This window comes from Podarcis bocagei, assembly GCF_964188305.1.
Source record: "Podarcis bocagei genome assembly, chromosome: 1".
Classification (NCBI taxonomy): Eukaryota; Metazoa; Chordata; class Lepidosauria; order Squamata; family Lacertidae; genus Podarcis; species Podarcis bocagei.
The window spans coordinates 93,118,049-93,135,542 of NC_138125.1; the positions used below are offsets into that span (position 1 = coordinate 93,118,049).

Sequence of the window (17,494 nt, forward strand, 5' to 3'; positions counted from 1 at the left end):
CTGGCCTTTTGCCTCCATTTATATCTGGATTGCTGGATTCCTACAGGAAGAGAAGGCAGGGTGCTGTATCCAATGCTAGTCCTGCTCAGAGTAGACCCATTGAAGTTAATTGACCTGAAGGTTTGAGCCAGGTAGCCCCACCCTGTTGCTGTTTCCAGGAAGACGCCTATTTATTTGAAGGCTGCTGTGGGTGTAGAGGCAGCAGATAGCAATAATAGGACCATTGGTGGCTTGAAGGTGAATGCCAACTTTATCCTTGCTCCTGTTCCTGCACCTGGAGAACTGCTGCCTGTTGAGGAGTCAGGAATCTGAGCCAGCTAGCCCTGCCCTGGAGAGCAACTGTAAGAACTTTGCTTTGGCTTTTGCTGTTTCTAAGGAGGAAGCAACTGTGTAAGAAGTTGTTTGTGAAGGGCAGCTGTGTCTATGAGGAGGACGCAAATGCAGCGCATGACTGTAGAAAGTGTGATTCATGGTGTGCCTGTGTTACTTCATATTTCAATTTTTTCCTGGTTTATTTTATTATACTTTTGTATTTGTATTTGCTGTAGTTTTATTGTGTGTTCTTTAGTACTAATCTGTTCAGTGTTTTGGGTGCCTTGACCAAAAAGTGGTATAGAAATAAACTGATGATAACTAACTTGGATACATGAATTTCAATAGGTCTATTCTATATAGGACTAGCACTGGATTTAACCAAATGAATTTTTATTAGAAGCCTTTATGTTGATATTTGTGAGCTTCTTAATAGACAAATATACAAAGTTTTAAAAAACTGTACAGTTATACCTACTACACACTAAAGTTGACTTGTTGGAGCAACAGTGGTAATAGTCAGGATTTGTGATGGTGGCTTATTTGTTGATGCATATTTTTTCTTTCTTCCATGGAAATCTATAATCGGTGTAATATATTCCTATGGTGCTTTGCTAGTAAACACTAATGGGGAATATATTCCTTCTAAATAAAGGAAACTGTTTAATTCATGCATTTAGGATTACAGGCAGTGGCTTTGATCCAAACCTGGCCTTTATGGAATGGAAGGGTTTTTTCTGTCTACAGAAAGCTTTAGATCCTCTAGTGGGGGGTCATGCTGACAAAATGGGGGGGGGGGAGCAACTGCCGCCGATTTTTTTCATCCCCTGCAGCCTCCCACCCACTGTTTAGAAGGATTACCCAACCCTTGGGATCAGATTTTTGGAGGACACACAGGGCTGCTGGGGGAATGGGTAAAAATCACCTCTTTCCTCATCTCCCTTCTGCCAGTGATAATGTCTTCTAAACAAGTTTGATTTGGGGAATGTTCCTGCCAGGGGTACTGTGTCCAAAACACAAGAAATGAGAGGAATAGATAAGTTTTAGAAGCATTTTTTTTTTTAAAAAAACATAAATCATCTACGTCTTGACAAGCATACCTGGAATGATTCAACAAAGTGTTCTTTTCCTGATTAGTCGCAACTCTGCATTTACTCAAGAGGGAAACCGTTTACGGCCATCTTCAGTTGGGCATCTAGTAGACCATGTGGTTCATCCTTCACCAAGTGAGGTTTTTGCAAATCACCGATCTCCTTCTTCCACCCAAGCCAACAGTATCATTCTGGAATCATCACCGTAAGCATAGTTTTTATAATGCTTTATTTTATAGCAGAACAACAAAAAATGGTTTTTAAAGGCTACAGCTAAAAATAATCTACATTTTGTGTTTTTAATGTATTGTGTGTTTTGATGTTAGCTGCCCTGAACCCGGTCCTGGCTGGGGAGGGCAGGGTATAAATAATTTTTTTTATTAATAATAATAATACTTTTTAATAGGTTGACAGCCCCGTTCTTTAGTGATTGCTTTGCAAATGAAAACTGATGTAGCACAATTGTAGCATTTTTAAGAGAAGCATAATATAAATAAACAACATGTTGACAAAGACTTGGCTACAAATCGGGAGTTGCTTGCTCATATTTTACCTAGGCTGTCAGGTGGCCTTAGGCAAGCAATTCTTTTAGCTGCAACAAACACACGCATACCTGCTGCCATTAGTACATATTACACCATTGGTAATATGGGAAGAATAATACTAATCTGACTTAAACTGGCATGCTGTAAGGAGCTCAGTAATGTACATGAAACCTTGTGTTCCTTACACTATATACATGTTAAACATGCAGTGAGTAATACTTATTATTTTTTATAACTATTGTCCATCCTGACTCTTGACAATATAGTTGGCCATAACCAGTGTCAGTTTGTTAGAGGTTCCTGCATTCAGTTCCTGGCATCTCCAGTGGAAGAGAGTTTAATTCGGCCCTAGTTCACATTAAAAATCATATGCCCTATGTGTACAAATAGTTGTGTGGCCATTCCAAATGATTTTTGTCAATTGAAAGGTATGTGTAGTGTCTGTAATTTTTTATTCATGAAAGTGGCAGTAGGGAAAAAAAACATGCATAGCAAGCAATCCAAATGTGTTTTTAAGAATCCTTTTTCTCTCTCTCTGTCAGATATGAAACTATGTTATTTTACACAGCAGTTTAGATATATTTAACACAAACAGAGCTTATTAGAGTAGGAGTTTTTCCTTTTTTATTTGATTATGCAAATTGCTGGATGCAGTAATACAGAGGGCTGCTTTGACTGCAAAATAGTCTGCTTTCACATCTATTGTCTAAGCATTCATAAGGAAATTCAAAGCTGACTGGGCAAATATAAAGCAGGCAAGGTTTTGCCCAAAGCTTCATCCCTAGTTCTCACAATTCATTATGGTAACACATTACAGTGTGTTACACTCACAGCCAGTGTATTACTTTACCTAGTTTCAATGGCAGCTTATTACTTCACATAGTCTGTTTATAAACAAATGCATAGTTCCTTTATTGCATTTTTAAAAAAGAAATAACTTTATTTTGACTTTAGTCATGCACATTGTGTTATAACAAAAGTGGGTACTGATCAGGAGTTGGACAGACCACAGATGAAGCTAGGACTTTCTTAGGTAACACTGACTTGTTTTGCGTGAATGAGAACCATTAGTCATTTATCATTAGTCATTTAGTTTTGTATGTTTGTGGATTTCACTGTCCCAATGGTGAACTAATGCTGATTTGAAATGCTTGACAGTGATTCAATGACAGCTGCAGTTACTATTAATTTTTATTCAAAATACAAAGTAATAATATATCAAATCTGTCACATTTGCAAAAGTTCTGTAGAAATTTCTAGTATGGATAAGTACCCAATTAAATTCATGTACTGTAAATTGATTATCCACTTGAATAAGTCAATGACCAGTGCACATGGGTTTAAGCAACACCAGGTGTTCAAACATGCAATAAAAATCAGGTGTTCAAACATGCAATAAAAGTGGGCTTCCTGCTTCCACATCTTGATTGAGGATCTCCTCCTTTCTTATCTGTAAAATTTGTGCCAACTAGTAAGTGGGAGAGTTGAAATTTTAGAATGAAATCCCTTACATAGTATTGCTCTATGTTTTTAAGAAGATCAAAGCAACAAATTATTGAGATCTCCTTTGTCATCCTTAATTTGTCATCTAGGATTTAATTTGGAGGCCTTGTGAATTAAATACTTAAGGGAGAGGTGCATAACATTCTTTTTGAAATGATCCTATATATTAATAGGAAATTCATTCTCTCAAATGTGAACCTTGCCAAAATACAACTCTCCTGTCAAAGAGTAATAGCAGGCTTGGGAAAACCCCAACTTTTGCAGAAGTACAAAAAATAATAATAATAATAATCGGGGAACCATAATTGAGGTTGCAAGCCAATGATGTCCAACGCACCAAAATTCCAAAGTCTTTTTAGTGATAGTTTCTCTTTATTTAGCATGCAGTTTGGAGTTTTAATGAGATTTCTTTTCGTTTTGTTTGTAGATCTCAAGAGACCGCTGTAGATGGGCAACCACCTGCACTGCCACCTAAACAATCTAAAAAGAATAGCTGGAACCAAATTCATTATTCATTTTCTCAGCAAGAATTGGATAACCATATCAATGAAACGTATGATGATGATTCTTCTTCATCGCCTGAAAAATCTACAGTAAGAAGCTACTTTAAATTTGTTTGTCTAGTTTGAGTCAATATTCTTCTTGGAGGGAGGGGGGAAATTAATCAGTATCAGTAGGTCTGATTGAAGTAGATTCAACTAGAGTGAATTAATAACATATAAATAATGGTCCTCAGGTCCCCTACCCCAGTCCATCATGCTCTTGGTGAAATGGAACGTGAGTCCGAAAAACCGCTTTTAATATAACTCTTATTTCTAATAGAGCTAAAAGTGTAGACACAATGGAAAGCAAATCCTGTGTAACATTTTCATAGTTGTAGCTCTGGGATGTTTTATAGCATGTACTAATTTGGAATAGTATTTATTTATTTGATCTATTTATTTTCCATCTGAAAAACCTTTAGGCAGTATAATAGTTATGAGATGTCTTTTCAAAATATTTGCATAAATCATATTCCCAAACTGTAGCTTTATAGTACACAATATAATTCCCTTATTTTCACATACCACATACCCTTTCAGTGAGCCACGCAACTTTCATTATACTTATGCAAACCAAGATGGTAGGTACTTGGAGCACACTTCCTGGTAATGAATGCACCACTGGTACTTTGGTCATTTTTGCATCAAACAAGTCAATAGTAAAACCATTAACTTTCAAGAAAATTCCAACAATGTCTCAAGGAAATTGAAACTTGAAAATATCTTCTTATATGAATACTGGTTTTCAAGTAAATGTGTTTTAGGATTAGCTATAAATTTCTAGTCTGTCTGTCCCCCCTCCCCGACTCTCTGTAACACCTTTCTTTTCTTTCAGTCTTAAACAGTTATGTGCGCATTGTTAATGAAAGACATTAACTAGCTATGCAATAGATGATGAATTTCGGATTGCTTGGGGTTTCAGTAGCGCCTAAAGAAATTCAGGTATAGAGAATAACGTTATGTTTTCATTTACAGCCCAATGGTGGGATTCCCCATGACAATCTCGTTCTGATCAGAATGAGACCAGATGAAAATGGAAGATTTGGTTTCAATGTAAAGGTATTAAGACCTACCCTTTTAATATATTTTTGAATACAGCTCAAGCTGTACATTCTTTAATTATTGCACTTTCCTTTAAAGGGTGGATATGATCAGAAGATGCCTGTCATAGTGTCCAGAGTGGCTCCAGGAACACCTGTAAGTTGTCAGAGAAAGTTTGCAGTGATGTCTACTTAGATATATTATTTCAGAGTGCTTTTTATTCATTTTGCTTATCCCCTGGCTGTATGTAGCAATCTAATGTTCAAAACATGCCGCTGTCATAAATAGTCTTAGAAAAGGACTCTAATAGAGAATCTCCAGTGCTTTAATATAGAAGAATTCATGATTTGCTGTAGTATATATCTGATCAAAGATAATTTTCCTATCCTTCACTTTTCTCCTACAATATATAATGTAGAGGTTGAAAAATCCTGTTTGTGTGTGTTGTGCTCTGCTTCCCAAAAAGTGTATATTGGCATATTTAAAGCTTAGTTTAAATTGAAAAATGAGATCTTTTAATTCGCAGAGATAATAATTGTTTATAGGATAAAAAAAATGGAAAATTAAAGTTTATCTTACCAACGACAAAATGGTTGCACTGCCAGAATTCTGGTTAAACCAAGGTTCATAAATTATTTATCAGGTCTGACTCTTTCTTTTTTTATATATTCAGACCCTAGTGATTAAATCTTCAGATCAGAACCACCACAGTATCTTGATACTGAGTTCTTCATTACTTAAAAATAAGACAGCAAGCCCTATTTGTAATATCCACTGCATTAAACACTTGTTTCATGTTGCAGGCAGATGTTTGTGTTCCTCGTTTGAATGAAGGAGATCAGGTTGTACTGATCAATGGCAGAGATATATCAGAACATACCCATGATCAAGTTGTTATGTTTATTAAAGCTAGCTGTGAGCGGCACTCAGGGGAGCTTGTGCTCCTAGTTCGACCCAATGGTGAGTAATTTTATCAGTGGAAAGCATGCCTGCTTTTTGCTGTTTTACCACGTTCCTTTCAGGGTGTTTGTTGTGTCTCCTACTATCCTTATACTGGCTATGCATTTTCTACAACTGTGTAAAATACCATAGAGAGGGTCATGTTAAATGAAAGCAGTCAAAGCATCTTTTGGCATCTTTTAACAAACATTGTATGACACAAGCTCAGATGCATGAAGTGCAATCTTAGTTAACATGTACGTTAAGAAGAAGATTGTAAGGTGGGCATTGAGTGGTAATGAGATTTTAAAAATGTAGTACAAATGTATAAAATACAAAGTTTCCCTGTACTAACAACAAGAATCCAGTAATTATTTCCTCACTTCCAGGTGTGCCATACATTTCATTGCTTCCCTTCCCCAATGCCCTTATCACTCTTGTTAGGTATAACAGGGGTACACAAGTGACATAGCCTCATATACCATATGGAATTTCATTGGCTGACCTTAAATTCCAGTATTATGAAAGAGGAAGTAATATTTTTCTGTCTGCTTTCTCTGTGCTGCTCAGGGTGTTATACGTGTCTTGTCATGTATTTTGTTACTCACCTTTTTCCTAAGCTAAGAAAGCCAAACATTTTAGCTTTTCCTCATAGGGAAATTGTTTCAACATCATTGATCAGTTGAGTTCCCTTTTCTGTTTCTCTTCTTACTCAGATAATTAGTTTTTATTTTAATTGGATGGCCAGAACACAAAATTTCAAATTCAAGCACGCCACGGATTTAGGATACTAGTAGACTTATTTTCATTCATTCTTAATTTCTTTCCTTTGCCAATTTATTTCAGTCATCATTTTCTGGTTAGTCACTACTAATTCAGACTCCACCTGTGTATATGAAACTAATGTTTCTCCTGACCTCCCCCTTTATCTTTCTACGCTTAACTTATATTGAATCTGATTTGCTATTTTGTTGCCTATTTAACTACTCTGTAGAGATTCTATTGGAGTAACTCCACCTGGGTTTTCAGCAGCACTAATACCTTGGTGTCATCTTCGTACTTTGCCATCCTGTCTTCAAATCACTTTTCAAGAGGCTAAATAGCACAAGGAATCCCCATTTCCCTCTACAGTGATACCTCAGTTTACGAACTTAATCCATTCCGGAAGTCTGTTCTTAAACTGAAACCATTCTTAAACCGAGGCTCGCTTTCCTTAATGAAGCCTCCCGCCGCCAGTGCCCTTCCACCGTTCAGATTCCATTCTTAGACCAAGGTAAAGTTCTCAAACTGGGACACTACTTCCGGTTTTGCAGAGTTCGTAAACCGAATCGTTCATAAACAGGACTGTTCTTAAACCGAGGTACCACTGTATTGTGAAAATTCCTGAATTTTGCTTGTAGCTCTTCAACCAGTTAGATTCCTAAGAGGAATTGTCCTCATATCCTACGACATAGTCGTTTACTCAGGGCCCTTTGTGAGCAACTTAAAAAAACAACTGTTTGGAGGTCCAAATATATAATGTCTGCCATAGTCTAATATTTGTTTGATACACTCAGAACATTCTGAAAAGCTTGGTGTAGTAAGAGAAGTCTTTTGTAGTTGTCAGAGGTATTCTCAATTAGCAACCTTAGTTCTGTATTTCTTAATCATGTGAACTCTTAACAATGTTGTTCACCAATTTACGTGGGGCAGATTAAACTAGTGAACCTGTAATTTCCTGGGTTTCAGATTTCTGGCATAGTTACTGATTTTAGTGAGTAGCATATTTCCCCCATTCAGGTTCTAGAGAACCCTTGAATTTTTGTCACCCACACTCAGAGACAGGTTGGTTTTTAAGTATTCAGTTATCCCCTAGTGTCGCCTTGTATTTGACTTAGTTCTTCAGATTCCCTCCCCTACCAAAAAAATTCATTTGGGTGTGTCTGTCTTAACTTATTCACAGTGAAGAACAGCATAAAGTTCATTTAGCGTCTCTGCAGTCTTTTTGTTCTCTCCATGATAAATCATTTCACACATTGTCATCTAATGGTCTGACTTCCTCTCTTGCTCATTTCCTGCTTCGGTTGTATTTATAGAATTTTTTGCTGTAATGTTTTTGTAGCAATATAATCTTCAACATATTTTTGCTTGTCTTATCAACTTGGAATTATTCTTACCAAAGTTTGTAGTCCTTAATTTTTCTATCGTGGGCAAAACTTTTTAAAGCATGCCTTTTTATATAGTATCTTGGTCTCTGTTTATTAACTCGTGTTCTAAAACTAGCAGTCCTAGGCACACTTCTTTGGGGGAATTGGTCTCATTTAACTTAGTGGGACTTACACTAACAAGGAAATGATGAATTGGATCTGGCTGTAGGTGTCACAGTTGTACCTTTCTTACAAGCCTCTCCTGAGGGTTGGGAAACCTTGTTTTATGGAATGTGGTGCAAGAAACTGAGGAAAAGCTCATGAAAGCTGCCCAAAATCAGACACTGAGGTGTGTTCTACATTTATGGAAGACGCCTCTGCCTGATTTTCAGGGATTTTCGCTGAACCTTAGAAGAGACGTTTTGGAGGGCTGCTTGGAAAGGATGAGGTGGGAAAGTAATCTTTCAGCTACTTCTGTGGGATGGTGCTCAAGCTCCAACTCTTATCTGTTTTTGCATGCAATGAGCAAACGTTTATTATGGAGGTATTTGCACAGGTCACTGTGCAAGTGCAACATAAGACCCATGTAGCAAAGAAATAGGATAAATAAAAGCTCTTAAGCAGAACAGTTGAAACTGGCATAAAAACCTTATTCATTTTTTTTGATTGTCGTATTAGTTTAAGTAAAAGACCTTGAAATTGAGAATTTAGCAGGCAGCCATGATTTCCTCCTCCATTTTTTTTGCAGATTTATTTTAGTTACAAGCATTACTAATAAAATATGTTTGTATTCGGCAAATACTGTCTGGCATGTATGTATATAACACATGTTGTTTCCGGGCAAGAAATGAATGCAGGGTGGTTGTTAAGTGATAACAGCATGCATTCTAGTAAAAAATAATAATAATGGCCTCTTCTATCCTTAATTAACAATCACACCACTGGATAATAAAATGTAAAGCCAAATGTTTTCCAGGTACAAATGAGAAGGATACCAGAGTTGTTTTAATTGATTTAAATGTGTGGATTGATATTACATAAACAAATTCAGTCTAATACATTTTGTATCAATAAACCTCTTGTTGAAATTGTAGCTAGCTTGGGGTTTTATCTCTCTGGTGCAGGGTGTTTTGACAGGAGTTCCTTTCCCATGATGTGATCGCACAGTAGTGGGAGAAGAAAGCAACCACCTAGATCAGTTGCTTGGAATTTTTGCACTCAAGCACACCCCATCATGCAGAAAAGATCCATGCATGCGTGTTTCCTTCATGTGCTCTCCCTGGTCCTGAATCGGGGCAACTGTGCCCCTGAATGACCAGGTGTGCAGCCTTGGAGTCATTTTGGACTCTATGGAGGCACAGGTCAGTTCTGTGTCCAGGGCAGCTGTCTACCAGCTCCATCTGGCAAATACTGTCTGGCAGTGGCATACTGGTGCATGCTCTGGTTATCTCCTGCTTGGACTATTGCAATGCATACTACCTGGGGCTACCTTTGAAGGTGACTTGGAAACTACAACTAATCCAGAATGTGGCAGCTAGACTGGTGACTGGGAGTGGCTGCCAAGACTATATAACACTGGTCCTGAAAGACATGCATTGGCCCCCAGTATGTTTCTGAGCACAATTCAAAGTGTTGCTGCTGATCTTTAAAGCCCCAAACTGTCTTGGCTCTGTATACCTGAAGGAGGATCTCCACTCTCATCATTTAGCCTGGACACTGAGATCTAGCTCCGAGGGTCTTCTGCTGGTTCCCTCACTGCAAGAATGTGAGGTTCCAGGGAACTAGGCAGAGGGCCACCCTGTGGAACGCCCTCCCATCAGGTGTCAAGGAAATAAACAACTATGTGACTTTTAGAAGACATCTGAAGGCAGCCCTGCATCAGGATTTTTTTTATGTCTGATGTTTTACAATTTTTTATATGTGCTGTAAGCCACCCAGAATGACTGGGGAAACCCAGCCAGATGGGTAGGGTATGAATAATAAAATTATTATTATTATTAATTTATTAATATTAATGTTAATTAATGGATGAAGCAGCTGTCCGCAGTTTTGCAGAGTTCTCTTCCTCAGTAATTATGCTACTTCTTGTTTATTGCAGCTGTTTATGATGTGGTAGAAGAAAAGCTGGAGAGTGAGCCAGACTTTCAGTACATCCCTGAGAAGTCCCCACTAGATGGTGCCCACCAGGATGATATTGCTCTGAGGGAATCCATGTTTCAACTGGCAGAGGGGCTTATCACGGGAACTGTCCTGGCTCAGTTTGATGTAAGTAATGTATTTCCTGGGGAGTGTGTGCTTCTTGGTTTGCTTTCCAGCTGAAAATCCTTTACTCTTGGGGCTAGGAGATAACCTATAGCTAGATCCACATTACTTTGATTAGGTCAAGCAGTATAATGGCAAACAGTTTGCATTCCTCCCTTGCCTCTTTTCTTCCTTCCCTTATAAACATTTGTGGGCTCCATTTAAAAATCAGTGTTATTATCTAATGTCTGTTTCTTCTGAGTGAAGTTGAGCCTTTCTTAATAGCTATAGGCAAACTCCTTCTTAGTGCTTCCTGAACAGCTATTGCATCTGTTTCCCTTCAGTACCATGGCCCAATAAGAGTACGTGGGGTAAAACGCTCAATTACTATTACGTATAGCTTCCATTTCTAAAATGTGTGTAGTGCCAACCATATAGCCAGAGCTATAATCCCAAACACACTAGATAGCTTTTGGCAGTGATGCTCTCCCTCAGTACTCATGAATAGACTGTTGGCATGGTCAGAGATGGCACTGACCATATGCTTGGAAGGTGCATATGGAGAGATCTGGTTCAAGTCTTTGCTTTAGACCAGGCTTCCTCAACCTCGGCCCTCCAGATGTTTTGAGACTACAATTCCCATCATCCCTGACCACTGGTCCTGCTAGCTAGGGATCATGGGAGTTGTAGGCAAAAAACATCTGCTTTAGACTAACGCTTTTCTTTTGCTCAGGGACAGCTTTTTGTCAACATGATGCCCTCCAGAAGTTTTGGAGTACAACTCCTATTAATCCCAGCCAGCATTGCCATATTGTCCGAAAATCTGGAGAGCAGCAGATTGGTGAAGGTTCCCATATGGAAATAACTAGTTAATTGACTCTCTTTGTAAACTATGCCAGGTTTTCAGTCTAATCTGTTGTGAATGAAATATTAAATATTTAGCATTACATAATACACACCATTACACGATAGATTGAAATATGTACAAATGTAGGTCAAATTTTGGTCTGCCGCTCATTTTTCTGTCTAATCTAAAATGTGTGATTTAAGACAATAGTTCTTTCAGCAAAGATTACTAAAATGTTGTCAACATCAGTGAGCTTCATTTTCTGTAGATCTATTAAAATAATTGATTTAAGGAAATTACAGTGGTACCTCAGGTTACATACCCTTCAGGTTACAGACTCCGCTAACCCAGAAATAGTACTTCGAGTTAAGAACTTTGCTTCAGGATGAGAACAGAAATCGTGTGGCGGTGGCGCAGCAGCAGCGGGAGGCTCCATTAGCTAAAGTGGTGCTTCAGGTTAAGAACAGTTTCAGGTTAAGAACGGACCTCCGGAACGAATAAAGTACGTAACCAGAGGTACCACTGTAATTTCATTTCAAGTATTCTTTCTTTTTTGCATCAACATATGCATATACCGATTAGGCACTACACTCTAATTTTATAAAGAAACAAAAATGAAAATAGTAGTTGTTGACTTTCGGGTTATTCCTAATTTTGCTGGTGAGTGTTTTTCTTTTGTCGCTAAGTAGAGGAAGTGAATTGGGTGTATATTGCTTTTCTCCAGCTGCTGCCATTCTTTTGTTTCAGAAACATAACTGAGTATATAATTCCTTTACCTTCAGAGCATATTGCTCATTTTGATTACTTTAGTAATGCATTTCTCTTCTCCTCTAGCCCTAAGTCATTAAGAGGAATAAACAATATGGTTTATGTTCTGCTTTATGCTGCATAGGGACTCAACTGTCTCTCATTCAGGCTTCTTCCTATGACTGTATAAACCCACAAAATAGGGTGTTACTTTCAATTTGTGTGTGGAATGGAAGAAAACATCTTTCATGCTTTTTTGAAGCATCTTGTACTGGGTGCTGTCACAGTTCTCATGACTAGGTGGGCTATTATTTGGACGAAATATGCTATTTCTTATATTCTCCTTATATTCTTCTTTCAGCTTAGGGAACCATCACTTTTGTGGTCTCATTTGCATGGCATGGTAAAGCATACCATGGGTTATGGAGACACTGCAAGTGTGTGGCCTACTGGAGAGGAGCTCACTGCCACTTTGCAACTGTGCCACATAGAGTTAATCTAGGTTTGACTTAATATTTATTCATTTATTTGGCTCCCCAAAGTGTTTTACAAGCTAATAACATACATAAAGCAGTTATACAAAAACAATTTAAAATATAATTTAAAAAAAAAACAGTTTAAAACAACAGCAGCACTTACATAAAATCAATTCAGAGCTCAAGGCAGCTCTACCAACTGGGATATAGGTTTTAGAAGGTTTGTAAAAAGAGAAACATCTTTAGCAGGAACTTAAAAGACAATAAATATAGCTAAGGGCATAGAATCATAAAATCAGAGAGTTGTAGAGTTGGAAGGGACCCCGATGATCATCTAGTCCAACCCCCTGCAATGCAGGAATATGCAGCTGGTCCATACAGGGATTGAACTTGCAACCTTGGCGTTATTAGCACCATGCTCTAACCAACTGATCTATCCATCTGTGTGATACACCATGAGAATGAGTTCCAAAAGGTAGGTGCTGCCTCACTAAAGGTCCAATTTCAATACTGTGCAGAATGGACCCCCTGATAGGATGCAGGATGCTGTCTCTTGCAGAACACAGTGACTGGGTATGTAGGGGAGCAGGTGGTATTTTCAGTAGCCTGGCCCCTTTGCACACCAGTAGCTAACCGGCAGGGACGCTGGTGGCGCTGTGGTCTAAACCACAGAGCCTAGGGCTTGCCGATCAAAAGGTTGGCGGTTCGAATCCCCACAACGGGGTGAGCTCCCATTGTTCGGTCCCAGCTCCTGCCCACCTATCGGTTTGAAAGCATGTCAAGGTGCAAGTAGATAAATAGGTACTGCTCCAGCGGGAAGTTAAACAGCATTTCCATACGCTGCTCTGGTTCGCCAGAAGCGGCTTAGTCATGCTGGTCACATGACCCGGAAGCTGTCTGCGTACAAACGCCAGCTCCATCGGCCTATAGAGCAAGATGAGCGCGCAACCCCAGAGTCGTCCACAACTGGACCTAACGGTCAGAGGTACCTTTACCTTTACTAGCTAACCGGCAGCCAGTGCAATTCTTTCAGGAATGGCATAAAGGATGGCAGTATTACACCCCAGTAAGCAGTCAAGCCGCTACATTTTACATTAACTGTAGCTTCCCGATCATAGGTCACATAGAGCAGATTGCAGTACTTCAGTGCGGAGGTTACCAGCACATGGATGACAATGGTCAGCCTATCCCAGTCCAGAAACTGCCATAGCTCTTTTACCAGTCCAAACTGGTAAAAGGAACTCCTAGCTAGCGAGGTCACTCTAGCAAAGGAGGTGTGTCCACGAGCAGCCTCAGTCTGTGAAGCTTTAGGAGAGCATGTCCCCGTCCAGTTGACAAATTATCCTGACTTTGGAACTTCCCAACCACAGTGCCTCTGTTTTGCCAGGATTGAGTGAGTTTATTGTCCTTCATCCAGCACACCACTGAATCTAGGCATCAGGATCGTTAACTATATAAACCAAGAACGGCAGCTTGTAGCTGGTGCAGAGATAGAGTAACCGTAACCTTTCGTTTGAAAGACACAGCAAGCCAAACATTGGTGTGGCAGTAAAAAGGACTGAAGAGGAGCAAAGTGGCTGCAAACTCCTCTCCCATTCATACAGTCTCAGCAAGCCACAGTTTGGCCTACTGTGCCATGTGAACCAGGTCTATATATATCTTGTCATTTCAGGTAGGTGATTCCACATTGCCTTTTGCTCGTGGCTTTTCCCCTTAAAGCAAGGATTATGCAGTTGCTATACATGCCAGTCTTCAGACATGTTATTTGATGCACATTTTAGGGGTAAAGTTAGCTTACCGAAAAAAACTGCAAAAGTGTAAAATGCATGTGATGCTTCTCTTTTCCAAGCTGGGAACAATATGTTCGTGATAAATGTGTTTTGTTTTGTTTTGTTTTTGTACCATGTCTCATGATTACTCAGATTCTGCTTGTTACAACCTGCCATTTTTGTTTCTGTTCAGCAACTTTACAGGAAGAAGCCTGGGATGACAATGTCTTGTGCCAAATTACCTCAAAACATTTCCAAAAATAGATACAGAGACATTTCGCCTTGTAAGTGCTTACATGGATATCAGTTAATGCATTTCATTGGTTACCATTTGGAGAATTTTACATAAGTGTTTGTTTTGTTTTTTTCTCAGATGATGCTACACGGGTTATTTTAAAGAGTAATGATGATTACATCAATGCAAATTATATAAATGTGAGTTGGAGATTACCATTTCTCTTCATGTTAATTCCATGTTTGGATTCAGCAGTGAAACAATTAGCCCTTTGGATTTTAAAGATGCACAAAGATTTATTTTAAAATTTCATTTGATATTGCTTAGATATATTGTAGTTGGCTAATGCAGTTGTAACATAGATGGAGGGAATCCTGCTCATGTAGTTCCTCATGTCTGTTGGAAACAGAAAAGTTAATAATTTTTCTGGGTATTCCTTCCCCAGGTGTTAAAAAGTCATTGAATGAACTTCCAATTAAAATAGTGGTTAAAGAGGAGAATATCTTGATGTTTGATCAAACTGTTTTAGAGTAGCAGTTGACTGTTAATTATGCAGTAAAACAAATTTCTAGCTTTCTGTTTATTTCTAAATATTCTTATATGCTGCAATTTCATAAAGCACTTTAAAGCTGTTTATATTGATTATATCTATACAATACAAACCACATTAAAAAAAATTAATTCACAGATCATCAGTTGACTATTTATAGAATAGGTTTCCTTAATCGTCATCATAAGTCTTGTGGCATAGAAAAGCTTTCAACAAGCATTTAAAGATTAAAATAGAAGGCACCTGCTGAAGATTACATATGATTTAGGCAAGAGTACACAAAGTTGTGAAGTTACTAAACACATTCTGCAATTTTATTTTTAGATGGAAATCCCTTCTTCCAGTATAATAAATAAATACATTGCTTGCCAAGGTCCTTTACCAAACACTTGCCCTGATTTTTGGCAGATGATTTGGGAACAAGGCTCATCTATGGTTGTAATGCTAACTACTCAAGTGGAACGGGGAAGAGTAAGTCAGTCTGTAATTTTAACTCTTAAAGCTTGTAATTCCAATGCAATGCATCAGGAAGACATTAATGTGGCCCATGTTTTAACCAATCTAACTCACACTTCCTAAACCAATATGTGAACTAAATATTATTCAAGAGGATTGTCAATCAGTTTCAAAGGATAACACTATTCATAGACTAACCTGTACTAGGAACAGCCTAGTGAACTGGAAAGAGAAAAGTTGTATGTGCCTGTTTGTTCTTGTGTTGTTAGGGAGTCTACTTTAGCAGTTCTAGTTTAGATAAGATTTTTTTTTGGGGGGTGGGAATAAATTTAAATATATTTTATTTCTTGCATTTGCATACTGCATTGCAAAGTACTAAAATAAACAAATGTTATGAAATAAAAAACAGAGTCTTCTCAGGCTAAGTTATGTGGTTCTACTTTTTATAGTAATCATGGAGTATCTATTTCCATGGTCAGAATCGGGTTTAAATATGAATAGAAACAAAGGAAGTATCCTAGCTAAAATCTTTCTTTGACAATTTTTTTTAAGGGCTGTTATTATTTCCTTAAAGCAGTGTACAAGAAATCATCTTATTGCATGTTTCAGATAACAATGAGAAGTAGCTAAAATTGATCCAAATGCAACTTTTGGAATCTAAGCAGAAACTTTTATTTTTTAAACAAAAACCTGTTGACAGGTGAAATGCCATCAGTACTGGCCAGAGCCCACCGGAAGCTCCTTGTATGGGAATTTTCAGATCACTTGTCATTCAGAAGAAGGAAATCCTGCCTATGTCTTCAGAGAGATGACAATGTCTCATCTGGAGGTGAGAGAGACCATTCACTGGCTATTTATGTAATTTTGTGAAGCCCTTTAAAACCATCTCACTGCAAAAAGTTCACGGCAACATTAATCTTTTGATTGTTCTTTTTAGACTCCCTAGAGAAATGGCCCACTGTGTCACTATTCCTTGTTACCTTTTGTTGCCGGGTCAAACTTTTGTTACATTCCATTTGATCCAACGTATTAAGCTTGGGGGTGGGCAGAAATCCATGAGACTGTATGCTAATTAGCTATCATAAATACATTTTGTTTAAGATAATGAAATTGATGCTCTTTTTATGATTTGCAAGGCTGTCATAAAAAACCTGAAATGCTGGCTGGGGTGGATGGGAGTCCAAGTCCAATAACACATGTTTGCTACTGCTGGCTTAAACATTTATCACTGTGAACTGTAACATAAGAAAAATGTAAGTTTTATTCCAATTTTGATGTTGCTCATGGAGCTAGCACAGCTATCTTGTGGATCTGTTGATTCTCCGCATACTTATTTGTGTCGAATACAGCAACATATTTTTGTGGCACTTCAAAGACTAACAAATTTATTATACCATTAGCTTGTGACTAGTTATACACTAGCAGCTCAGGAAAACACTTCACACATCAATTGAAGTGGACTCTAGTCCATGAAAACTTATTCCGTAATAAATTTAAGACTTTAAAGGTGCCGTAAGAGACTCTTTGTTGTTTTTCCTGCAGCAGACTTAATATGGCTACCCCTATGGAAATAAAGATACAAGGCAGAAATTAGGTAAAATGGTAGACTAGTGCTTTTCCTCAGGAGAAACAGACTTCTGCCTGATGCATGTGAAACACAAAATCTTGTATGCACTTACGTCTACATAAAGTGGCTCAATAAAATATGTAAATTTACCTGTTTTGTATCTTTAAAAGGGTGTGGGGAACCTGTGATCGCCCAGGTGCTGTTGGAATCCACTTCTCAGTCCCAGCCATGATCAATAACAGTCCAAGATTATGGGAATTGTCTGGCCACATCTGAAGGACCACAGGTTCCTCCATACCTGTTTTAAGGATTATCTTACCTTTAACCTCAAATCAGCACAGCATATGGCCCATGGGGTCTATTTTCGAAAATCCACAGGACACTTTTTAATGATCTTGCACTTCATTTAATTTTTTTTATACATTTTTTTATTGGTTTTTCACATTTTATAAAGACATAACATACACAAAAGAAAAGACAAAGACAAAAACATGCATAATTTCAAAA

The 17,494-nt window shown here is 38.1% G+C and overlaps 1 protein-coding gene across 3 annotated transcripts in view; it reads left to right on the top strand.

Moving 5' to 3' along the window:
• PTPN4 (protein tyrosine phosphatase non-receptor type 4) overlaps positions 1 to 17,494 on the top strand; it is an 88,648-nt gene that overhangs the window by 64,696 nt on the left and 6,458 nt on the right. For all 3 annotated transcript variants that reach the window (XM_081206486.1, XM_081206487.1, XM_081206485.1), the window contains 10 exons: positions 1,450 to 1,608; positions 3,879 to 4,044; positions 4,969 to 5,052; positions 5,134 to 5,190; positions 5,838 to 5,994; positions 10,198 to 10,364; positions 14,373 to 14,463; positions 14,553 to 14,614; positions 15,289 to 15,435; positions 16,121 to 16,249. In XM_081206486.1, the coding sequence (XP_081062612.1) occupies positions 1,450 to 1,608; positions 3,879 to 4,044; positions 4,969 to 5,052; positions 5,134 to 5,190; positions 5,838 to 5,994; positions 10,198 to 10,364; positions 14,373 to 14,463; positions 14,553 to 14,614; positions 15,289 to 15,435; positions 16,121 to 16,249 (1,219 nt within the window). The remainder of the gene's footprint in view (positions 1 to 1,449; positions 1,609 to 3,878; positions 4,045 to 4,968; positions 5,053 to 5,133; positions 5,191 to 5,837; positions 5,995 to 10,197; positions 10,365 to 14,372; positions 14,464 to 14,552; positions 14,615 to 15,288; positions 15,436 to 16,120; positions 16,250 to 17,494) is intronic.